Source organism: Emydura macquarii, unplaced genomic scaffold (genome assembly GCF_026122565.2).
Source record: "Emydura macquarii macquarii isolate MOO-44397 ecotype Brisbane River unplaced genomic scaffold, CSIRO-AGI_Emac_v2 contig_3295, whole genome shotgun sequence".
NCBI lineage: Eukaryota > Metazoa > Chordata > Testudines > Chelidae > Emydura > Emydura macquarii.
Window position 1 is genome coordinate 2,270,757 of NW_027133432.1, and position 26,280 is coordinate 2,297,036.

The 26,280-nt window shown below is 43.1% G+C and overlaps 1 protein-coding gene across 1 annotated transcript in view; it reads right to left on the reverse strand.

Annotated features, from left to right (window-relative positions):
- Nucleotides 1-5,419: 5,419 nt before the first annotated feature.
- Nucleotides 5,420-26,280, reverse strand: part of CGAS (cyclic GMP-AMP synthase) — a 28,462-nt gene continuing 7,601 nt past the window's right edge. Inside the window, exons 2-5 of the mRNA XM_067532620.1 lie at nucleotides 17,544-17,766; nucleotides 15,037-15,291; nucleotides 13,453-13,555; nucleotides 5,420-5,792 (exon numbers count right to left, since the gene is read on the reverse strand). Of these exons, the coding sequence (XP_067388721.1) occupies nucleotides 5,444-5,792; nucleotides 13,453-13,555; nucleotides 15,037-15,291; nucleotides 17,544-17,766 (930 nt within the window). The 3' untranslated portion in view covers nucleotides 5,420-5,443. The remainder of the gene's footprint in view (nucleotides 5,793-13,452; nucleotides 13,556-15,036; nucleotides 15,292-17,543; nucleotides 17,767-26,280) is intronic.

The following is a 26,280-nucleotide window of genomic DNA, read 5'->3' on the forward strand; positions in this document are numbered from 1 at the left end:
CAGCTCGTCCCCCCGACGACACCGGAGACGTCGGCACCGGCGCTACTCATCATCGTCTAGGGGCCGCACATCACCCCGGGGCCACAAATGCCAGTCTAGCAGCTCGGGATCCCAAGCACGCCATCCACTGCAAGCTCCAATGCAGGCAACGGCATGGCTCCAAGGCCCTTGGCAGTGGCCATACTGGGGGCCGTGGGGTACCCAGATGGGTCAGGACACCACGTCAATCCACTCTTCGGTGGCTCAGCCATCACCCCCGCCTCTGGTCCAATCGGACCAGGGCCATCCCTCTGAGGGCTCAGACCCTGAGGAAGGTCCCTCCACGGGGCCCCTCCCACAGTCTTCCTCCTCCTCCCCAGATGAGGCGGCGGCTAGGGACCGTAAGGCCCCCTCTTTGACTTCAGGGCCTACTAAGACCTGCTAAAGCGGGTGGCAGATAATCTCAACATGGACCTCAGAGAAGTCTGAGGAGGAAGACCCTCTCTTTGGGTCATCTGGTTTCGCAGGGCCTTTACGTGTCGCCCTCCCGGTGCACGAGAGGGTCATGAAACTCACCAAGGCCGTCTGACAGACCCCCTCTTCCGTGGCCCCTACCTCCAAGGCCACGGAAAGGAAATACTATGTCCCCAAAGAAGGTTTTGACTTCCTGTATACCCACTCTGACCCGGGGACACTGGTTGTAGACGCTGTCAACCAGCGTGACCGACAGGGCAGCCAGGGCAGCACCCCTAAAGATAAAGACAGCAAGAAGCTGGACCTTTCTGGCCATAAGGTGTACTCCACCGCGGCACTGCAGCTACGCGTCACCAACCACCAGGCGCTCCTGAGGAGGTATAACCTCAACCTGTGGTCCTCGCTGCAGAGGGTCCAGTCGGGGCTGCTACCAGATCAGGCCGCGGACTTTGCCACTGTGACCCAGGAAGGAGCGGCAGTGGCAAACGCAGCATTACAGTCAGCCAGTGATGCAGCGGATGCCGCCAGCAGGATGATGACTTTGGCCATCGTCATGTGCCGCTGCTCCTGGCTGCAATCTTCAGGCTTATCCCAGGAGGTCCAGCAAGCCATACAGGACCTCCCGTTTGAGGGGGGGGGGGCGGTACTCTTCTCTGACAAGACAGATGAGAAGCTCCATGCCCTGAAAGACTCGTGGGCCACCCTGAGGTCCCTAGGGCTCTACACCCCACAGGCCGCGAGACGCCAATCTCGGCCTCCGGCCCAGAGGCAACCACCACCTCCTCCTAGGCCAGCCCCCAGACCCGCTCAACCCAGGAGGGGTCGGGATTGCTTCAGGGCACCCAATCGCCGTGACCGCCAGGGCCAACAAGGCCCAAGCAAGGGCAACAATGGAAATAAAGTTTTGATGGTGCACACGAGGGTGGCACTCCTTCATGGCCCCTGGATCTCTCCCGGCCCTTTGCCCACAGGTTTCGGCCCTACTATACCGAATGGGAAACCATCACCTCGGACCCCTGGGTCCTCGGCGTAGTCCTCAGGGGCTACGCCCTTCAGCTTACGGGACTTCCCCCCCGGACTCTCCCCCTATCCAATCCCTCTTCAGGGACCCCACTCACAAGCAGCTACTCATACAGGAGGTCAACTTCCTCCTCTCACTCGGAGCGGTAGAAGAAGTTCCTCCACAGGAACGGGGGAGGGGATTTTATTCATGATACTTCTTAATCCCCAAGGCCAAGGGGGGGCCTGAGGCCCATATTAGACCTCCGTCGTCTGAACAGATTCATCAGACGCATCAGGTTTCACATGGTTTCCCTAGCCTCCATCATTCCCACTCTAGATCCAGGAGACTGGTATGCTGCCCTCGACCTCAAAGATGCATATTTCCATATTTCTATCCTCCCCGATCACAGAAGGTTCCTCAGGTTCGTGGTAGCTGGCTGCCACTTCCAATTCTCGGCCCTGCCATTTGGCCTTTCGTCAGCCCCCAGGGTCTTTACGAAGTGTATGGCCGTGGTAGCGGCCTATCTCCACCGCAAAAGAGTCCAGATCTTCCCATACCTGGGCGACTGGCTGATTTGGGGCAAGTCCAGGGCCCACGTGAGGAACAGCCTAGCACTCACCTGCGCGACATGCACCAGACTGGGGCTGCTCATCAACGAGCAGAAGTCTATGCTCACCCCGGTGCAGCACATAGAATTCATAGGGGCCACCCTAGATGCCACCCAGGCCAGAGCCTTTCTCCCACGGCCTCGGTTCGAGATCATGGCCGCTATAATTACCGAATTACACAGGTCCCCCATGACGACAGCCTTCAGCTGTTGGGACATGTGGCGGCATGCACGTATGTAGTGAGGCTGGCTCGCCTCAAACTCAGGCCTCTCCAAGGGTGGTTGGCCTCAGTGTATGTATCAGCCAGACATTCATTGAACAGGGTGGTCACAGTTCCCACCCAGGTACAGTCCTCCCTGAATTGGTGGAGGAACCCGGGGGAGGTTCTGAGGTGTGTCCACTTCAGAGACTTGGCTCCTTCAGTGACTCTCGGAAACAGACACCTCAGATGTGGGATGGGGGGGCCCACATCAGCAAAGACTTGAGCACCCAGGGGCTCTGGTCACCGGACGAAAGAGCCCTCCATATCAATGTTAGGGAGCTGAGGGCAGTCCTCCTGGCCTGCAAGGTCTTCCTCAGGTTCCTGAAGGGCAGGATGGTTCAGGTCCTCACGGATAATATGGCAGCCATGTTCTATATGAACAGGCAGGGGGGAGTGCGCTCCTTGGCTTTATGCCAGGAGGCTACGCGGCTGTGGGACTTTGTTGTGAGGCACGACTTCCATGTCTCTGCCTCTCACCTCCCTGGGGTCAGGAACGACAAGGCAGACAGCCTCAGCAGGTCATTCTTACCCTGCCACGATTGAATCTACCACCTCCGGGTGCAGAGACCAATTTTCCGGAAGTGGGGAGCTCCCCAACTGGGCTTGTTCGCGTCATCCTGGAACAGGAAGTGCCCGAGGTTCTGCTCGCTCCGAGGTCGCGAGCCGGGCTCCCTCTCTGACACGTTCCTTCTAGACTGGATGGGGACCCTCACATATGCGTTTCCCCCCATCCCGCTCCTACCCAAGGTCCTCTTGAAAATCAAGACGGACAGAGAAGACATGATACTGATTGTGCCAGCTTGGCCGTGGCAGCACTGGTACAGCATGCTGCTCGACCTGTCCATCAATCTCCCGCTCCCGAAGCACTTCGACCTGCTCTTCCAGGACCAAGGTCGCCTGCTGCACCTGGACCTGGACTCCCTCCACCTGACAGCATGCAGACTCCGTGGCTGATGGAGGGAGAGAGAGCCTGCGCCATACAGGTCCAGCAGGTCCTGCTGGGCAGCAGAAAACCTTCCACCCAGGTGGTGTACCGGGCAAAGTGGAAGCGTTTTACCTGTTGGGCGGAGTCCCAGGGTATCCCACCGAGCTGTTCGCCCATACAGGCGATTTTGGAGTACCTGCTCCATCTAAAGCTCCAGGGTCTAGCACTGGCCTCCCTGAAGGTGCACCTGGCAGCTATCTCGGCCTTCCACCAGCCAATGGAAGGACAATCCCTGTTTTCTCACCCCATGTCAGTCAGGTTCCTCAAGGGGGTGGAGAGGCTATACCTGCAGGTCCATGACTCGGTGCCTTCCTGGGATTTGAACCTGGTCCTCACCATGTTGCCAGGACCCCCCTTCGAGCCCATGGCTACATGCCCACTGCTCACCCTCTCTTGGAAGGTAGCCTTCCTGGTGGCCATTACATCAGCTAGGCGGGTCTCTGAGATAAGAGCTTTGACCTCGGAGCCCCCCTGCATGGACTTCTATAAAGATAAGATCCGACTGAGACCCCACCCGGCTTTCCTGCCTAAGGTGGTGTCTCAGTTTCATTATAACCAGGATATCTTCCTCCCCGTGTTTTTTCCTAAACTGCACAGTTTGGAGGAGGAACAGAGATGGCACTCCCAAGCCCTGGCCTACTACATCGAGCGGACTAGGCCGTTCCGGAGGTCAACACAGCTGTTCGTGGCAGTGGCGGACTGGATGAAGGGCTCACCTGTCTCCACCCAGCACGTCTCCACCTGGATCACCACCTGCATCAGGACCTGTTATGAGTGTGCGACGGTGTCGCTCCCAGGAGCTGTGACAGCGCACTCAACCAGAGCCCAGGCCTCATCTGCAGCCTTCCTGGCAAGAGTGCCTCTGCAGGACATCTGCAGAGCAGCGACCTGGTCGTCGGTCCACACCTTCACGTCCCACTACGCCATTGTACAGCAGGCGAAAAAGGATGCAGGCTTCGGCAGAGCCGTGCTGGCGAGGGCGGCTCAACGCTGACTCCTACCCACCTCCAAGGGTTGGCTATTTAATCACCTATAATGGAATGGATATGAGCAATCACTCGAAGAGAGAAAACAAGGTTACTTACCAGTAACTGTTGTTCTTCGAGATGTGTTGCTCATATCCATTCCACACCCACCCTCAGTCCCCACTGTCGGAGTCAGCAGAAAGAAGGAACTGAGGGCCCGCGGGGCCTATATACATGAGCGCGGCACTCCAGGGGGTGCCTGAGCCGACCCTACAGGGCTTGCTAAGGGAAAAAAGTTCCAGGAATCTCTGCACGGGGCGCGCCCACACCTATAATGGAATGGATATGAGCAACACATCTCAAAGAACAACAGTTACTGATAAGTAACCTTGTTTTTATACTGTTGCAACTCCATTGACTTCAGAACCGCACCAGTGTAACTGGGAGTATAATATGGCCATTTGTCTGTAAACTTGTTTGACTGTCATTATTCTGAGTCAAATCCTCATTTGGTTTTTACTACTGAGTCACTGCCGCCTTTGTATTTAGAATCATAGCGCTTGTCTACACAGTGCAGCAATGTGCACTACAGGGTGTGTGATTTGTAAAGCATGCTAATGTTTTGCATGCTAATTGGTCCACATAGACCCTGCTGGTATACACTAAAAGTTTCCTAGCATACTTTAGTGTAGAACTATATTATGTTAAAGTGCATGAGGGAACATTTAGTGCACACCAGCAGAGACAATGCAGACCAGTTAATGTGCAACATGGCAGTCCACTTGAGAAATCACGCCCCCGTGGTATGCATTGTTGCAGTCTGTAAACAAGCCCATAGAATTGAAAGTAGGAAATTACAGATTATATATAACTAGTTCTTCCGGCTGCCAGAATATGATTGTACCTTGAAGGATCTGTTGAAAGTGGTGTGGCCCCACTCAGACTTCAAAATGGGAAAAATTTGTGCTGTAGTCCCTCCTCCCTACTACTAAATGGCATAATTTAATTTAAATATGCAAATCTAATTTATTGTCCCTGATTACTTTACTGCCACTTTTCATAGCAACACAAACTCCCAAGGAATAACTTCAAATTTTGATTCTTTATTAAATATTCTGATTTATATAATATACATGAACATTTTGAAAAACTTAATATAACATTTCCTTAATTCTGCAGTTCAAATATTGGAAATCTATTGTTTATTTCATATTTAATTTCCTTTGAAAGGAAATCACGGCTTGCCTTATCAATCACACTGAAAAGGTTATATGTAGGAATAAAAAAGTGTGGAAGGTATGCCTTGTTAAGGCAATCCAGAAAGTAATCCAAGAATTTCTGAAAACAGCTCTCAAGGTCTGTGAATAGCCATTGGCTGTCATCCGGCCAGAGGACACAGGCTTGGAAAAAGGCAGTTTTGGCATGGTAGGAACAGAATTTGTCCATTCCCCTTCTGTTTCCATATTTTGTTTTAAGCTGATCCAGAAGATGCTTCAGAAGTTTCAGACAATCTTTCCTGTTGAACAATAAATCGTTATTACTAGGAAATGCTGTATGTCTGCTAAATAAGTGTTTCTGGAAATATTGTTAAAGTACAGAATATTTGGCTTTCATTAGGTGTTTGATGCTGACATCAGTGGGAACAAGAATCTTGCCAATAATATTGCATTTTTGTATAGCCGAGATTCATCCCAGGATTACATTAGCTTTTCCACAGGGCTTCCAAGGACTGTGGTCAAGGGATGTTTTAGTGATGCATTATAGTAGAAACTTTCTTCCACTAGGAGCCATCATAACCCAGAAATTGGGTAGTATTGGCCAGTCCTATGCTTCACTTAGTGCACTCCCCACAGAAGTGCCACAAGGGGGCAATTTTGGAAACTGCTCAGATTAAAGATGCCCTTTTCTGACCAACTGAGGGATATACCACTGCCTTCCATTGGACAGAAGGAGCCAATTGGTACAGAACGATGGGTAAATATGCTTGCACCAACAACAATGAATCTAGCCCAATTCATAAAACAATTTTTTGAAACTGCTCTTGTAGCAAAAAATACAAAGATTCTCCTAAAAATCTGATGTCTTATGTATCAAATCTAGAGAACTGACAAACAATAGGTAAACTGTGAAGAAGTTAGCTTTATATTTATATACAAACCTACTTGGTGACTTTAGTGCTCTCTCTTCCTATGCCTAGAATTGTTAATGAAATTCAGAAGGGCATATGATTTTTAAAACTACAGAACCCAAAATGGATCATTTATTAAAATCAATTCCTTAGATTATACAGTTTAAAATGCATCAACTAAGTCTTCAGATAATTTCACACACACACTATTAATGAATTGCCTCAAATAAGTAACTTATTTTGTGCCCAGTATCTAGAATATACAGTGGCTAATTTCCTAATGGCTGAGTCAATAGACTTCCCACTCTAACAAATTATAAACTTGGGGCTAACATTTTTATCAGAGTTGGGAGGGATTATATTGTGTTGGGTTTTTTTTGTTTGTTTTTTGACAACTTCATTATTTGCTTTATAATGCAAAAATGAGACTTGAACCTGTGATGTACTGTGCTCTCATCTTCCTTTGACTTCAATGGAAGCCAGGCATACTCTGCGCTACACAAGATTGCATTTATTTGCGTACAACAGAAAGGTGTTGTGAGGATTAGCTGAAATGCATGAAGTGTTCTGTAGATTTAAAAAAAAAAACTTCATAAAGGCTCACTATTATTCCTTATTCTCACATCACAGATTTAAATTATAAATTTAGAAAGAACTCAAACACTTGTTGGGAGACATACATGGACAGAGGACTGTTCTCCTAGGATGGACTTCACCTGAGTATGGAGGGAAATAGACTTCTAGGATGGAAGTTGGCCCAACTGATTAAGAGAGCTTTAAACTAGGAATTTGGGTGAGATGGTTGGGAGATGCCTAGGTAATCTCCACGCCTGATTTTGACATTGAAAGGGAGGAAAATGAAGAAAGGATACAGTAGTGGGTGGGAAAATGGATCTTAAGAGGAAGAGTAGTGTAGACACCAGTCTAATAGGCATTACTGGTGGTAGAATGACTTGGCCAAATCGGGTAAGGAATGTGAGCGAAGCCAAACAACAAAAATTAAGATATTTGTACACCAATATGAGGAGCCTGGGTAACAAAATGGAGGAATTAGAGCTACTTGTGAAGGAAGTGAAACCAGATATTATAGGGATAACAAACATGGTGGAATAGTAGTCATGACTATAATACAGGTATTGAAGGGTATGTGCTGTTTAGGAAAGACAGAAATAAAGGCAAAGGTGGTGGAATAGTATTGTATATCAATGATGAGGTAGACTAAAGAAATTAGAAATGAGGGAATGGACAAGACAGATTCTGTCTGGGCAAAAATCACATTGGGGAAGAAAGCTACTGGAGCTTCCCCTGGGATAGTGCTTGGGGTGTGCTACAGATCACCAGGCTCTGATTTGGATATGGATAGAGACCTTTAATGTTTTTAATGAAGTAAATATTACTGGGAATTGTGTGATTGAGACTTTAATTTCCCAGATGCAGAGTGGAGGACAAGTGCTAGTAATAATAATAGGGCCCAGATTTTCCTGGATGTGATATCTGACACATTCTTTCACCGAACAGTTGCTGAACCAACAAGAAGGGATGCCATTTTAGATTTGGTATTGGTGAGTAGTGAGGAGACCTCATAGAAGATCTGGTTGTAGGAGACCATCTTGGTTCGAGTGATCATGAGCTAATTCACTTCACACTAAATGGAAGAATAAACAAAAATCCATCTGTGACTAGGGTCTTTGATTTCAAAAGGGCTAACTTAAAAAAATTAAGGGAAGTAGTTAGGGAAGTGGACAGGACTGAAGAACTCATGGATCTAAAGGCGGAGGATACTTCGAATTACTTCAAGTCAAAGTTGCAGAAACTATCTGAAGCCTGCATCCCAAAGGGGAAAAAATTCACAGGCAAGAGTTGTAGACCAAGAGGGATGAGCAAGCATTTCAGACAGATTATTAAGAGAAAGCAGAAAACCTGTAAGGAGTGGAAGAGGGGAGGGATCAGCAAGGAAAAGCTACCTCTTGGAGGTCAGAACATGTAGGGATAAAGTGAGAAGTGCCAAAAGCCAATTAGACTTGAACCTTGCAAAGGAAATTAAAACCAATAGTAAAATGTTCTATAGCCATATAAGAGGAAGACAACAAAGAAATGGGACCACTAAGCACTGAGGATGCAATGGATCTTAAGGATAATCTAGGCATGGCCCAATATCTAAACAAATACTTTCTCTCAGTTTTTAATATGGCTAATGAAGAGCTTAGGGATAATGGCAGAGTGGTTAATGGGAATGAGGATATGGAGGTAGAAATTACCACATCCGAGGCAGAAGCCAAACTCAAACATCTTAATGGGACTAAACTGGGGGGGCCCAGATAATTTCCATCCAAGAATATTAATAGAATTGGCATATGAAATTGCAAGCCTATTGATACAAGAGATTTTTAAAGTTGCTTTAGTGCCCATAAGATGCTCAGCACCAGAGACAACATCCAACCATACAGCTGAAAATGCAGATGGAGAGTGGCAAAATTGGAGAAGATTTTATCTGCTTCAATAAGAACAAAAGCGGTGATGGTATTATAATGATTAGCCATGAATAATAATATAGTTAGTTTTAAGTTTAAGGTTTCTGGTAAGTAGTAATTAATGATAGTTTAGAGTGAGTTTTAGGTGGAAATCAAGATGGTGGCTGATGACATCATCAGGTGGAGCAGGAGAAGAAACAAAATGGAGGTATTGAGAAATTGACCAAAGGCAGGATGGAGTGAAATAAAGTTTGCTTCTGGTACCTGAAGGGATGGGGTCTGTAAATGAGAAGGTGGAGCAGTGTGGTCAGGTTTGGAGTAAACAAGTGAAGCTTATTAGCATATCAGAGAGCCGATTGGTTAAAGGTAATATCACTATGGAGGAGAGCAGGAAGAGGTCAGAGTTTGAAGTAAACAAGGTAAAACTGATTAGCATAGTGGCCAATTGATTGGTCCAACATGATCTCACCTCTGGGTGGGAAAGAAGGTGTTGACTGACATTAAAAAAGCAACCAATCAGCAAGGCTCTGTAGAGGTCAGAAAAACTGTATGTAAGGCACAGAGCTGACAGGTCTGGGTGGTGGGTAATCGTGACTGCAGAAGACCTGGGCAGCAGCAAGAGTGGCAGAAGAAGATACCTTGCAGCAACAGCAAAACTTTTGCAGACAGAACAGAAGGACCCCAGACGAATCAGAGGGATTAGATCAAGGAGGAGTAAGTATGATCTTAATAAGGTATGTATGGGAATGACTGTAAATAAAGCTGGATGCCTGCAGCTTGAGTGATCACCCCGCCCATTCTATCGGTGCCTGATCAACACTCATTGAATGTTAGCTAGTTTAAAGTAGTAGTGTTAAGAATATTATTGTAATGTTACTGTATGCATGTGTATTATTTGCCACATTGTAATAAGTGCTTGATATTGCAATGTGCTATGGATTTATACATATGTATGCAGGATTTCCTTATGTTACTTGCTTTTATTTTGTATGTTTTGTTATGCCGCGCCGCAATTAAGAATTCATAACTGTGATGCTTGGCCCGAAAAAGCCAAGCAACTTTACAAATTGCATGGCTCAAATCTGACCTTTAAAAATATATTATAGCAAAATACAATGGTGGTGAGGGTCATTCCTCATAAGTAGACTAGACCTTTGATATGCAAGTGTATTGTTGGTAGTTATTTGATGTTGATGATTACATATCTCTTGTTAGATATTAGCAGTATAGATAAACTGCTTTCCTGTCTATCACTGTTCTATTGATTAAGAGTTCAAAAGAAACATATGAACGTATAGATGGAACTTTGAATGTAACAATACTATTGTTTGTATTTCTCTTTGAAGTTTAAGTAGTAAATACCTGTAAATGGTCATAAATGGCCAGTTATCTCATGCTAATGTAACTAGTTACTGGTGTGCACAGGACATAGGAGATGATACTTCAGAGTCCCAAGTAATCATCTATTAATTGTTCAAGGAGGCACCTGCTGTGAAGAAAATATTGGTCATCCTGCATGGCTCTATAAAAGACTCTAGTGGACTGATCCTTTTTATCTCAAATCTGTCCAAGCTTGTCAGGGAAAATTTGGATGGCAAGACTGGGATCTCAGCAACCAGCTGGAATCACCCTGCTAATTCTCATAGGAAAATTTGAACAAACTCTGCACATGGACTATTTAGTCTTCATTTCTCTGGACTGGATTTCTAACAAAGAAGCTCTAAACAAGGACTGATGACCCCCAAGCTGTTTGGGTAATTTCAGAGACTTTGCAATTTAAGAACTTTACAACTCAGTTATAATCTCTACTTTGAAACTGACCTAAGAGCTTTATTTTCATCTGTGTATGTATACTGCTGACCTTTTAACCATTACTCTCCTTTTTTAATAAATGTTAGTTTTGTTAATAAACATTGGCTTTAACATTGTATTTGGGTAAGATCTGAACTATTTATTGACCTGTTTGGTAATGTGTCCAATCCTTTGTGATTGGTAGAACTTTTTTACATATGTTGGATAAAGATTTTCAGTTATCCCCTGTATTTTTTACTTGGCTTTCTAGGTGCTAACCAAAGGGCTGGATAGTTTTAAGGGAACTGTGTTTTGTCTACCGAATGACCAGTGAGGTCATCAGAAGCTGTTTGTTGCTGGCTTGGTATATTTTAGGGAAGGAAAAACCATCAGTATTTAAGGCTTTGCCTGCCCCATTCTTTGCAGTTTGCCCTGTTTAAGCTGTCTCAGCATGGCTCCCCTGGAAGCCAATGTCACAATAACATTGTAGCTTATACTAAGGGAATACTATATTGCGTTGTGAATGCTGTATTGCAACTTTAGAATTTTACACCATATAGTATATAGTGTTCTGTACAATCGTAAGTGGCTTATTTCTGTGTTTTACTGTATTGATTTTCAATTTAGAACCCAATTGTATTAGAATTAGTAGTTAATAAAGAGACATTTGTTTTTGAAGAGTTTGCTGTCTAAGTATCAATCACTTGAGCAGAGAGCTGTATCCATGTCTTCTCAAGGGTAAACCAAGGCAGGCAGGTCCAGGGAGGTTTTTCAAGAGATTATAAATGGGAATCCCTGGCAAACTCTTGCAAATTCCCTAGGGCGGACCACAGTAATTACCCCTTATAGCAGTAAAGCTGGCAGCAGTATGGTTAGTATACCCAAGCCAGTATAGGGCCTTGTGGGTCCTGGAGTTTTAGGGTAACACCTTTAGCAAGGTTTTTTAATGAATCTGTAAACTCAGGGGTTGTACCATATGACTGGAGAATTGTTAACATAGTTCCTATTTTTAAGAAAAGGGGAAAAAAGTGATCCGGGTAATTACAGGCCTGTTAGTTTGACCTCAGTAGTATGCAAGGTCTTGGAAATAATTTTGAAAGAGAAAGTAGTTAAGGATATAGAGGTTAATGGTAATTGGGACAAAATACAACATGGTTTTACAAAAGGTAGATAGATCGTGCCAGGCCAACCTGATCTTTTTTGAGAAGATAACGGATTTCTTAGACAAAGGGAATGCAGTGGATCTAATTTACCTAGGTTTCAGAAAGGCATCTGATATGGTTCCACATGGGAAATTATTAGTTAAATTGGAGAAGATAGGTATGAATATGAGAACTGAGAGGTGGATAAGAAACTGATTAAAGGGTAGATTACAGCAGGTCTTACTGAAAGTGAATTGTCAGAGTTGGTGGGAGGTTACTAGTGGAGTTCCTCAGGGATAGGTCTTGGGACCAATCTTATTTAACCTTTTTATTACTGACGTTAGCACAAAAAGTGGGAGTATGCTAATAAAGTTTGCAGATGACACAAAGTTGAAAGGCATTGCTAATATAGAGAAGGACCGGGATATCATACAAGACGATATGGATGACCTTGTAAACTGGAGTAATAGAAATAGGATTAAATTTAATAGTGGAAAGTGCAAGGTCATGCGTTTTGGGGACTAATAACAAAAAAATGTTGCTATAAACTGGGGACACAAAAGTTGGAAGTGACGGAGGAGAAGGACCTGAGCATATTGGTTGATCACAAGATGACTATGAGCCACCAATGTGATGTGGCCATGCAAAAGCTAATGCAGTCCTTGGATGCATCAGGCGAGGTGTTTCCAGTAGAGATAGGGAGGTGTCAGTACCATTATACAAGGTGGAATACTGTGTGCAGTTCTGGTCTCCTATGTTTAAGAAAGATGAGTTCAAACTGGAACAGGTGCAGAGAAGGGCTACTAGGATGATCCAAGGAATGGAAAAACCTCTCTCTTTGAGTCTCCTCTCATAAGCTTGGCTTGTTTAGCCTAACCAAAAGAAGTTGAGGGGAGATATGACTGCTCTATATAAATACATCAGAGGGATAAATACCAGGGAGGGAAAGGGATTATTTAAGTTCAGAACCAATGTGGACACAATAACGGATGGATATAAACTAGCCATCAGGAAGTTTAAACTTGAAATTAGATGAAGGTTTCTAACCATCAGAGGAGTGAAGCCTTCCAAAGGGAGCAGTGGGGCAAAAAAACCTAGCTGGCTTCAAGACTGAGCTTGATAAGTTTATGGAGGCGATGATATGATGAGACAGCCTAATTTGGCTAATTTTACTACTAGCGGTAAATATGCCAATGGCCTGTAATGGGATGTTAGATGGGGTAGATTCTGAGTTACTACAGAGAATTCTTTCCAGGTGTCTGGATGGTGAGTCTTGCCCACATACTCAGGGCTTAGCTGATCACATTTGGGGTTAGAAAATAATTTTCCCTCAGGGCAGATTGGCAGAGGCCGGGGGGATTTTCGCCTTCCTCTGCAGCACGGGGCACAGGTCACTTACTAATGGATTCTCTGTACCTTGAAGTCTTTAAACCATTATTTGAGGACTTCAGTAACTCAGTCATAAGTTAGGGGCCTATTACAGGAATGGGTGGGTGAGGTTCTGTGGCCTGAGTTTTTCAGGAGTTCAAACTAGATGATCATAAAGGTCCCTTCTGACCTTAAAGTCTGACCTATGAGATTGATATAGTGGCTAAAAGAGACTTTAAAAAAAAAGAAAAAAAAAAAGACATACAGCGTACTAACCTACAACACTTTATCCCCTTAGATTCACAACATGTTTTTGTGTTGCCATGGTTCTTTATCATGACCTTTTCAATGTGTGAGAAGGAAAGTCGCCAGGTGTCTTCTAAACATGTATTAAAAGAATACAGAAACATTTTATTAAAACACTTACTTATTCATTTATAATATGACTCTTACACAGTTTCTGTTAAGTCATCGTGAAGTGAACTTATTTGGAAATGCCTGCAACTTTTTCTGACTTTAAAAATATCAGTTCAATCTAATCCACAAAATGCTAAAATCCCCTAATTGTGTTTTTTGCATGATGTCCCTATAGGACAGAGTTACGGTTGTCTGGATAACTAACTGCATTTTCATACCTAAATATGTTTGGCTTTCTTTGAAGTGTAAGTTTAGCTCTTAATTTCTTGGGTTTATTAAGCGTGATTTTGGAATAAATACAATATCCCAGGAAGTCTTCTATCTTTAAATTACTGATATATACTCTGTCTTAAATTAAAACAATTTTTTGGTTTGGGATAAGCTAATCGTGGTAGTGTTTGGTGTAACTTATTTTTAAGGCTTTCATAGTCTGTGGATTCTGATATGATTTTGTCTTAAGGTACTACTGTAACAGTAACTGAGTACTCCTGTTGTCCACCCAAGTCAAGGCATTCAGTTTGAGTAAACTAAATTCTTCAGGGGTGTTAATAGGCTTAGCCACATTATTTTTATAGCATTGACAGATATATGCTTCCCACACAGCTATAGATCAGCTTTCAGCCCCACAATGCATAGTAACGGTTCAAATTTAATTTTCCTATTACAGGAAATCAACAAAAGAAGGTAACACTACCTCTCAAATAGCATTAGGTGAAATCTGTCCTGAGCTTTTTTTAAAAAAAAAATTCTTTAACAAAGCCTTTCTTTGGCATAACACTTTATTTTGCTGAAATATAATAGAAAAAGTCAGTTTTCCATTAGATGTACTCTGCTGCCACATATGATTGTGACAGCCAAGTTAAATGAAAATAATGGCAGTGGTGCACTTATGATATGAACTCAATAGGGAATCTAGTAAATTACCCTGACAGTGCAAAACATTGAGGTTTTATATGCATAAATCACTCAATTTCACATACAGAAACTCATTTTGATACTCTGTGCGGAAACATACTTTCCTTCATTCTCAATAGGTGTCTATTGCATAACAGAAAAAGGTGGCAAAAATACCTCTACATGGCCTGGTTAAGTACCACAATGTTCTAATATGGAAGGGTCCATCTCAAATTATATCAAAGTGGCTGACCCTGAAGTAAGATCTTCAGTGTAGGGACTGTCTTTGTACAGAGCCTCCACAATATGAGGAATAGGACAAGTTTAATAATTCAAAGATAGGGTTTTCTTAGATGATGGCTCTCTGATCCAGAGGTAGCTGGGGACAAGAGATTAAGCAAAGAGTACTGCATGCCCTGCTAACTAACACTCCATCCAAAACAAAAAGATATCTTTTGTTTCCCTTACAGCAGCTGGGTAACTACTAGTTAAGCAGAAGACTTCTCTCAAAAAAACAAAGTTAGTTTGTATTCAAAATAAAAACAATACCTTTTAGCACTCTTCCGTCCTTGGCATGTTTGGGTACTATGTATATTGGCTTCCATTTATATTCTTGTTTGACTTTGCTTCCTAGCCATTTTTCAATTTTTAGGCCATCCTGTGTACTGGCAGGCCAGCTCTGACTCCGAACTTCCAAAGCCAAGATTATATCCACTGATATCTCTATTGGAAGAGCCCCAATGCAAAGTGTTATTGCAGGGCTTCCAGCCTTTTTTTTATCCAGAGTCACTTTCATTTCTGTTCCTGTCAAAAAAGCAATTAATTTTCTTCAAACCCATAACCTTTTAATATTGTAGGGAACCAGTTTTTGTATTGTTTTGTTTTTATTTAACTAGAATTTGTAGTTATATCAAATGTCAAACTAAAATACAAAGCTGCAGTCTTTGACTATTAGAGAATAAATGAAGAGACTAAGTATTTTTAAATTATAAGTTTGCATAATGCAAATAATTCATTGTTTGAAGGGATGTGCAGAAAATTGACCAAGTAAACAAAGAAAAATGCATGAAACTACCTAGAACTCTGAGGGAAATGTAATTGCAGGTTGCCCCATCTAAAACAAATAACCAAGCCATTTTTATAAAACCCTAACATCAGATTTTAGTACTCGACTAGCTAAATTAATATGCTACAATGTAATGGAAAAAGAGTGCCTTTCTTGGTAACACAATTGAAATTAAGGTGCTTTGAGGAGAGCTTAAATTTGCAGTGAGTACTGACTCCAAAAGTGGAATGTTCTTGTCTTGTTTAGGAATATTTTTATGCATTGAATATATTAGACCTATAGAACCCCATGTATTTATATTTAATATTGTAAAAGATATTATGACCACAATTTTCAACACAAATAGCTGAGAGCTAAAGAGGACTATACTTTCTTATTTAGAGTATATTGTTAGTGTTAAATGTGACCATTTTGGTCCAAAACAAATAACAAAACATTTTGTTAATGAATGAAGGCCATACTCTCCCTTAATCTCTGCGTAACCCCTCTGCTGACATAAATGGGCCATTATGTATATTGCTTAGTTTATACTTTGGTTCGTGGGCCATAATTCAACATGTGTCCTCTTCTCCATGTGAGTATCACCCTTGATTATAGCACCATATTCATGAGAAAAAAATACTACACTGAAAGGCAAGACACTGAATTTAAGTTTTCACAAGAGCCACATGCCCTAAACTGGTCCAATTTGGACATGGCTAGTTGAAGATGAGGTAAAAGAAACTCAGCCACCAAAAAACCTGTGTCATTTCAGTCTGTCACTATTATAACAAGCATTCTGGAGTTATTTTATGAACATATAAGGGTGCATGTTTCTACCACCTTGCTTGAAGAAAATATGCTTTGTTTTAAAAGGGGGGAAATAAGTTTAGAAACCACAGAAGGCTTACAACAAGTAAAAATACAGGAACACTTGGTATAAAGCGGAAGAAATTGAGTCAGTACATGGAATAAGGATTTTTTCAAATAGCTTAAACAAAATTGTAGAAGTATCTCTGTGATTTTCATATGGTTACTAGCCTGAGTTAAACCCTAATTTGCTTTATCCCCAAGACAGAGTCATGGTGTTATGGGAAATATTGGATTTGAAACACTTATTTTTAAGTCTCCATATTTCCAGAGTTTTTAGGCAGACTTTGTTGAGGTGTTGTACTACACAAAGAATATTCTAAAAAGAAAAGTCTTCCAAGAGTTAATACAATTGTTACTGTCCACGTTATAGCTAGGAACATAGTATATTTTCTATACCGATAGTTACGACAGCATACTTTTAAAATGAACTATTTCACTGAGACAAGATGCAGCATGAGTAACCTCTGCAGCAAGAATTTTTAACTAATATTTCTATTAAACTTTTAAAGCTGGAGAGGAAGAGCAAAAAGGAAGGAGGGAAGAGCATGTAGCTACTTTTTAGAATTCTCTCTCTTTTGCTACAAGCTCAACACCCAGCCCTTTGCACAGAGCTATGTTGTGTGAGCCATGTGGCAGGCATACAGCTGGCCCTAGACTGGACCCTCAATGTCCTTTGTTTCCACTTGCAAAAACAGCATATTGCATTAGAATAGAGCCATAATTCAGGCACCACCTTCCACTCCATGCTCTAGTTCAGTGGTTCTCAACCTGGGGCCCAATCAGCATATAGCTGTGGCCCATGTGACATGCTCAGGACCATATATGTAGTATTAGATGTGGCCCACAATGAAAATAGGTTGAGAATCACTGCTCCAGGTTGTTGTGAATTTTTTTTTTTATATACACCCTGATCTCTCATCAGAATCAGGCCCTATATGTCTGTGGTTGCTCTTCTTTTGCAACATGAAAAGTTCCAACATTTATAGATTTTTCTTGCATTTTGTCCACACATCCATGAAGGCACTGCTGACAAGAACATAAGTTGTATATACAAAACTACTTACAGTGATTTATATGTACAGACATTAGTTTGGACAGTAACACCTGTAAGTGAAACTATTGTCCACTAAATACTTACCTGTCTTGCTCTTTACATATGCTTTAATAATGTTCCTCAGGGCTGAAAGCATCTTCCAGGCTGCTAATGTTCCATCTTCATTTAAAAATTTGTCCAGATTATTTCCTTGAGGATTTCTTTTAAGTCTCACATAATAAAAGGCACCAGAGTCATCACATTGTTCCAGTTCAACTCTAGGAGCTGGCATCGTAAGCATGATATCAAATTCATTTGGTGCAGAAATCTGTGAATCACAGAAATACAATACTTGCTGTTTTACAGACCCCTTTGTTATTACAGTTAAGGTTTTAGCCTGCATTTCCATTATAAATGCCTTTATGGACTTTATTCTCCCATCCACTCCACATGCAGTGCAGAGGGAAACAAATGTGTGCTAATTGGCAGTAAACTAAGAGCAAGGAACTCACAAATAGGAGAAAGACAATACAATCCTGTCAGACAGTCTTGTATTTGGACAGCTATAGATTAACGGGATGCTTAAATCACCTATAAAGAGGAGGGTAAGCTACATGTTGCATAGCAGAGGTAAAGTAAAACTAGAACAACTTGCACAATATGGCTATAGAAGTGGAAGTGCAGCAAAAAGAAAACTAATAGGCGGGCAAAAAGCCAAACAGACACACCTGCTGCTCAATTCTCCCTCCACTGACAAGTACTATTCTGAGTGAAGTTAGTAGTAATTGCACCTTTAACTGAGATTGACTGAGCCACATGCTTAATTTTTATATCCACCTGTTAGAATGATTTTCTACACATTCTACTCTTGTGCATGCTCCTCATGCACGAGATCGGATTCTTTTGAATATCAGCATTCGTTGCAGCTGTAGCTGTGCCCTGTGTGTCCTCTCGCTTCCTGTAGCAGAGGACACAAAGAATGGGATGGCTGCAACGCATCCTCAGTTTCTTCTTGCTGCCCATTGTGACACACCGTACCTCAAGGCAGCACCCAATAACCTCCATATTCATCATTCATATATGATTATGATGTATTTCATAAAAAGCATGTCATGTGAGATATATGAAAGGTCATGAGCCGCTAAAACCCATTCTTCCATCAAAATATGTGTATCATTAGTGTGTCTCAAGTTATGCAATTTTGCTGTATTGTCATTAGTGAAATGTGTTATAAGTTTGAAAAATCTCTTCTGCAACAAGGATGGTCCACACCCAGGAGGGTGTTAAGCGACTATTATTCAGCAGAGGAATTGTAATCAGAGGATTTACAATTCATAGAATCATAGAAGATTAGGGTTAGAAGGGACCTCAGGAGGTCATCTAGTCCAACCCCCTGCTCAAAGCAGGACCAACCCCAACTAAATCATCCCAGCCAGGGCTTTGACAAGCCACACCTTAAAAACCTCTAAGGATGGAGATTCCACCACCTCCCTAAGTAACTCATTCCAGTGCTTCACCACCCTCCTGGTGAAAAAGTTTTTCCTAATATCCAACCTAGACCTCCCCACTGCAACTTGAGACCATTGCTCCTAGTTCTGCCATCTACTACCACTGAAAACAGCCTAGTTCCATTCTCCCTGGAACCCCCTTCAGGTTAGTTAAAGGCTGCTATAAACCTCCCTCCCTTCCCCCCTCCCCCATTCTTCTCTTCAGCATGCTAAACAAGCCTAGTTCCCTCAGCCTTTCCTCATAAGTCACGTGCTCCAGCCCCTTAATCATTTTTGTTGCCCTCCGCTGGACTCTTTCCAATTTGTCCACATCCTTTCTGTAGTGGAGGGGGGAGGCCCAAAACTGGACACAGTACTCAAAATGAGGCCTCACCAGTGCCAAATAGAGGGGAATAATCATGTCCCTTGATCTACTGGCTATGCTTCTTCTAATGCAGCCCAATATGTCATTAGCCATCTTGGCAATAAGGCATGGTGGATAAAAATCAATTATTTTTTAAAAAAATTTAAAAATCGGATATTTTTATTGAAATCAAATCGTTTTGATTTCTTTTAAATCAAATCGTTTTGATTTTTTTAAATCATCAATTAAATACTAAATTTCTCTCGTTTAAAAAATAAGTTACAATTAGATCTCATCACAAACATGCTAAACCTACACTTATAGTCTCATAAAAATGAATTAATGGTCCTAGTCCATTCAGCCTAACTACCAGTTCTTGCTTCTTGAAAGTTCTGGGCTTTCAGTTTGTTTCTCAGCAGACTTAATTCCCATGTGCAAAGAAAGACACAGGCTGGATAGGATTGTTGTTGTTCTGTGCTTATGTGGTAGTGGAGCTGGACCAAGCAAGGCAGAAGCGTTAGTTAAGACACTGTCTTAAAGATAGAGAGACAAAGGACAGAGTCAGAGTAGAAAGGAACAGTGGAGTGGAGTGGAAAGAAAAAGGGAAGACATTCAGTACACACACAGCTTCCTATATTCCCCACACTTTTGCCACAGAAAAACTGTCATGGCTTCTGGGCCTAAGAGAGACCCTATATAGGAATATTTTAAAGAAATACCTCACCAAAAAGTTAAACTGCAGGCAATAAAGAAGCGAATGGATCAAGCACTAACTCCACCTCATTTTCTTGTGAACATTCTCAACCCCAGATATAAAGGTAGATGCCTAACTTCTGAAGAAGATGATGCTGCCATGGCATGGGCATCTCAAAATCATTCCTCAGTTATGCCAGTTATAATAAATTTCAGGGCTGGAGTGGAACCATTTAAACAGTACGTGTTTACTGATGATTTGAACAAAGTCACTCCCCTGAATAGGTGGAAATCATTAGCCAGGCATCTTGAAACAGTGTTCCTTCAGTTGCTAAGCCAACTTTTCACAGCAGTAGCACAGAGAAAATATTTTCATCATTTGGTATTATTTACTCAAAGCTAAGATATTGACTGGGAGTTGAAAAAGCAGGAAAAATGGTATTTCTGTTTGTCTATGAATAAAAATGACAGTGAGAGTGGGAAAGATGAGAGCTAGTTGTAGAAGTTTTAAGGACAGCATACCTTTAATGTTGTGATGACTTGTCTGTTAATCAAATTTGAAAATTAAAAAAAAAGAGTTTAAGAACAGCCATCAGCCGACAACTCAGGAGACTGCTGCAATTGCAAATATGAAACATTTATGTAACATTTAAGATTTAGTTTAATAAAATATAAGTGCTATTGTGTTTGTATGTGATATTTAGTTCTTACCATTCCTAATGTACTGCTGCAGCATCTGCAGCTTGACACAGGTAATAAGTATTATGTACTATTTCCTAAATTAATAAAAATCACGTTATCTAAAAAATTACACAAAGTATACCCTCCTCCTAGATGTTAATTTACAACTCAACACAGCATTTTACAACATGTTTTAGTGATCAGCTTTGCACCATTGTTTAAGAAATATGTGAAGTATCAGTGGGAAACTTGATTTAAATCAATTTATTTTCTTGGTGATTTAAATCACCTTGATTTAAACTGGCATCACCTTGATTAAAATCAATCCACCCTGCAATAAGGGCACACTGTTGACTCATATTCAGTTTCTTGTCCACAGTAACCCTCAGGTTCTTTTCTGCCAAACTGCTGCCTAGCCAGTCGATCCCCAGTCTGTAGCAGTGCATGGGATTCTTCTGTCCTAAGTGCAGGACTCTGCACTTGTCCTTGTTGAACCTCATCAGATTTTTTTTTGGCCCACTCCTCTAATTTGTTTAGGTCACTCTGTATCTTATCCTTACCACTCGCCCCAGCTTAGTATCATCTGCAAACTTGCTGAGGGTGCAATCCACCCCATCCTCCAGATCATTAATGAAGATGTTGAACAAAACCGGCCTCAGGACCAATTCCTAGGGCACTCCACTTGTTACCAGCTGCCAACTAGACATCGAGTCGTTGATCACTACCTGTTGAGCCCGATAAGCTAGCCAGCTTTCTATCCACCTTACAGTCCATTCATCCAACCCATACTTCTTTAACTTGCTCATAAAAATACTGTGGAAGACCATATCAAAAGCTTTGCTAAAGTCAAGGTACATCACATCCACAGCTTTCCCCACATCCACAGAGTCAGTCATCTCATTATAGAAGGCAGTAAGGTTGGTCAGGCATGACTTGCCCTTCATGAATCCAGGTTGACTGTTCCTGATCACCTTCCTTTCTTCCAAGTGCCTCTAAATGGATTCCTTGAGGACCTGCTCCATAATTTTTCCAGGGACTAAGGTGAGGCTGACCGGTCTGTAATTCCCCAGATCCTTCTCCGTCCCTTTTTTTGAAGATGGGCACTATATTTGCCTTTTTCCAATCATCCGGGACTTTCCCCAATCACCATGAGTTTTCAAAGATAATGGCCAATGTCCTGCAATCACATTAGCCAACTCCCTCAGCACCCTTGGATGCACTGCATCCAGCCCCATGGACTTGTGCATGTCCAGCTTTTATACATAGTCCTGAACTTGTTCTTTCAGCACTGAGGGCTGCTCCTCCCCATTCTGTGCTGCCCAGTGCAGCAGTCTGGGAGCTGACCTTGTCTGTGAAGATAGAGGGAAAAAAAGCATTGAGTACTTCAGCTTTTTCCACATCATCGGTCACTAGATTGTCTCTCCCATTCTGTAAGGGGCCCACACGTTCTATGACCACCTTTTTGTTACCAACATAGCTGTAGAAACTCTTCTTGTTACGCTTCACATCCCTTGCCAGCTGTCATTCCAATTGAGTTTTGAGCTTCCTGATTTCACTCCTGCATGCTCGCTCAGTATTTTTATATTCCTCCCTAGTCATCTGACCAAGCTTCCACTTCTTCTAAGCTTCCTTTTTGTATTTAAGCTCACTGAAGACTTCTTTGTTAAGCCAAGCTGGTCATCTGCCATATTCGCTATTCTTTCTGCACATCGGGATGGTTTACTCCTGCGCCCTCAATAAGGTTTCTTTAAAATACAGCTAGCTTTCTTGGACTCCTTTCCCCCTCATATTAGCCTCCCAGTGACTAATTCAATGAGGTCTTTTTATATTGTAACATTTATTTTTGTCCATGGGTCCAGCTAAAAATGGCAACGTTGTGCTTTGCTTGCCTTACAGTGGACACCTTGGTCTTCACCCCAGCTTCTATTCCTGCAGAGTGCCTTTCCCAGATTAGAAAGCAAAAAAAAAAAAAAAAATTCAGGATGACATGTTCAATGAACTCCTCCACAGCTGCTGATACAGAGCTCAGAGCCTGGAGGATGTCATTGTCAGAAAAAATAAACATGGACATGGAACACAGAAAATCAGTGCACGAGCGTGCAATGCAACAGATGTTGAGTATTATGAGGGATCAGTCTGACATACTCAGGAGTCTGGTAGAGCTCCAGGAAGAGCATCGACTCCCTCTGTAGCCCCTCCAAAACACTCAGCCAACAAGCTGTTTTCCAGCCCCCATCCCCAAGCCCTCTAGGAGGAGGTTGAGCAGGGTTCAGTACATGCTCTACTCAACGCTGATGGAGGGGAGCAGAGAGAGGCAACTGCCCCTTTAAGAACTGGGAATATGCATGCTTTGCTGTTTGCACTGTCACACTTTGCTCTAGATGGCCAAGCAGCCTTATGAGAATGTTAAATGATCTTCCTTTCCCCCCACTGTAACAGGTCACCAATAAAACTATACTGCTTTAAAAAACATTACTCTTTATTCAGTGAGACCTCGGGGATTGTCAGCAGGGAAAGAAGGGAAGGGATAATGATGGTGCAAGGGTGGGGGGTGGGAAGGGAAGGCACAGCACTGAGAGATGTACACTACTGTGGTTCATTGCAAAACCAGGTTTTCAATGCTTCCCTGAGGCACAGTGCTCCACAGTTGGCTCTCGGCGTAGCACTGGAATCTGGCTGCTCAAAATTTGTGCTCAGCCTATCAGCTTCCATGACCCAACCCTGAAGGAACTATTCCCCCTTGGTTTCACAAACATTATGGAGCACATAGCAGGCAGAGATAACAGTTGGAATGTTGCATTCACTGAGGTCTAACCTAATGAGCAAATGGCACCATCTTGCCTTTAAGCAGCCAAATGCACATTCCACCATCATTCTGCATTTGCTGAGCCTACTACTGAAATGCTCCTTCTCGCTTTCCAGGTGCCTGGTGTAAGGCTTCATTAGCCAGGGGAGCAAGGGATAGGCAGGATCCCCCAGGATCACTACTGGCATTTCAACATCACTGACATCTATTTTGTGCTCAGGGAAGAAAGTGTCCACCTGCTTCTTTTTTAATAGATCTGAGTTCCTAAAGATGCGGGCGTCATGCACCTTTCCAGACCGCCCTACATTGATGTTGGTGAAATGCATCTCCTGTGATCCACAAGGGCCTGATACACCATTGAGAAGTATCCCTTTCGGTTTATGTACTCTGTGGCAAGGTGATCCGGTGCTAAGATAGGGATGTGAGTGCCATCTATTGCCCCACCAGAGTTTGGGAACCCCATTGCAGCAAACCCGTCCACTATGTCCTGCACGTTTCCCAAAGTCACTACCCTTCTTAGCAGAAGTCTATTAATGGCACTGCACACTTGCATCACAGCAGCTCCCATGGTGGATTTACCAACTCTGAATTGATTCCCAACTGACCAGTGGCAGTCTGGGTTTGCTAGCTTCCACAGAGCGATGACCACTCGCTTCTCCACTGTCAGAGCAGGTCTCAAGCAAGTATTCATGCACTTCAGGGCTGGGGACAGCTCTGTGCACAGTTCAATGAAAGTGGTCTTTCACATATGAAAGTTCTGTAGCCACTGCTCATCATCCCACACCTTCATAACAATTCGATCCCACCAGTCAGTGCTTGTTTCCTGAGACCACCAACTGAAGATGTTGCATGACAGCCTGCAGCAAATGGGAATTGTTTTGCTCTATGGCTTTTAGGAGGGCAGCTTCAGTAACATTGCAATTTTCCGCATTGCAGCTCCTGTCTCGGCCTTGAAAATACTGCAGGATAAGTCGTGAGGTATTTATGATGCTCACAATGATAATGCACAGCTGAGCGGGGTCCATGCCTCTCCAGCAATGGCATGCGTGCAGCAGAGACTGGTTTGAAAAAATGGCACAAAAAAACATTTGATTGGGGGTTTTTTGGACAAGGGAGGACGGGAGCACATTGCATCATGGGGGGACAACAACCTTCCCAAAAGGCATTGCGGGTAGTTGCACTGTGGGATAGCTCCCCTCGGTGCACTGCTTTGATTATCAATGCAAGCGCAGTTGGTGGGGACGCAAACCACCGACGCAATGCGCGTGGTGTGATTACATTCCTCTGACTTCTGCAGCTCGGTGTCTGAAGGTCGATTTAAATTAAATTGACTTCACTCTACAGTGCAGACATACCCAAAGACTTGAACTGAAGGAAACTGGTCCCAGGTTTTAGGGAAAAGCCTGTGTATTAAAGAGCTGCAACATCCAGTGAGGTGAAAAAACTGCTTGAGCTGAATACTACCTAGTGATATAAGGTTTAAGCTTCAGCTTGTGCGATTATCTTTTATTTTCTTTGGTACATATCTTTCAGCTTGTATGCCCACCACTTAAAATCTATGTTTCTGTAGTTAATATAACTGTTTTATATTTTATTTTAAATAGTGTGTTTTTGTTGAAGAAGTGTTTGGAAAATCTCGGCTCAATTAACAAAGGTTTGTGTGTATCCTCTCCACATTGAGGAAGGGGTGGACTAGGTAATAAACTTATACTGGTCAGGCTTCTGACCAGGGTAAGATGGTACAGTTCTGGAATGAAAGGCTAGAGAGCTGGGAGAAACTGGCTGGTGCCTTTCTATGTGTGATTCATGAGTGGCTTGAAGCATTCATGCAATCTAGCTGCGTGTGGGGCTCCACATCCTGTTGTGCTGCATGATAGCAGCGTTTGCTTGTCACCAGCAAAACACTGTAAGAGACAGCCAGGCTGGAGAGTTTAGGGGGGACAGTAGTCCCACAGTTTCAGGGTGCACCCTAGGGTTCCCGTCACACCTGTGGTGTGAGATAGAACTGTGTCCACTTTCCTTAATCGTGATCTATTTTTCAGTTTTGCAATTAAAGTTTATTCTAGTTAGTTCTGAGAGCTTTTCTTTGTTTATACTGTTTTTTAGCTTAGTTAAGAGTAGTGTATGCTTTCTATTCTCATTGGGGGTCTTCCTCACCTAGATCCATTTTATAAGGAATCCTCATACATATCCCCTCTACCAGGGCATACCCCAATGTACACTCCTGCAAGATTGTGAAACTAATCTCTGGGCTTCAAAACTTGCCCATTATGTGAAGCCCATCAGCAACAGCCACGCCTGATGCCTAAAGCCCTGTGCAGATACAAAATTTGTATCCATATCTGTCACGGAGTCACAGGCTCAGAGCTCTGGAACCACTCTGAATGAAGTCGGCCAGGACTCTAGTGTAGTGTGTCTCCCCTCATAGCACGCTACCACCACGCCAAGCAAGCCTCCTTAGCTGCAGCACTTCCTGGGTCTGCTCTCAGAGCATTCAGCACCCCTGTTCACACTGTGAACTTCCTGCAGTGAGTCCACCTGGATAGACACCTGGGAAAGCCCTACATGCCCCAAAGGGTCATGCACCCCACCTCCACAGTCTCTGCCAGCATGGAAAACAGAAGGGTTTATTACTCTTTGAGAACACAGCGCAGAACAGATCATGTTAGCACAGAAAACAGGAATATGCCACAAAGTCCATTTTGGGGGCATCTAGAGCTCTGGGCTCCCTCTCTTTGAGACCCAACCAGGGATCTTGACCAACTTCCAGCCACCCAGCCTCCTTCACGCCCTGCTGCCCCTCCTACATCC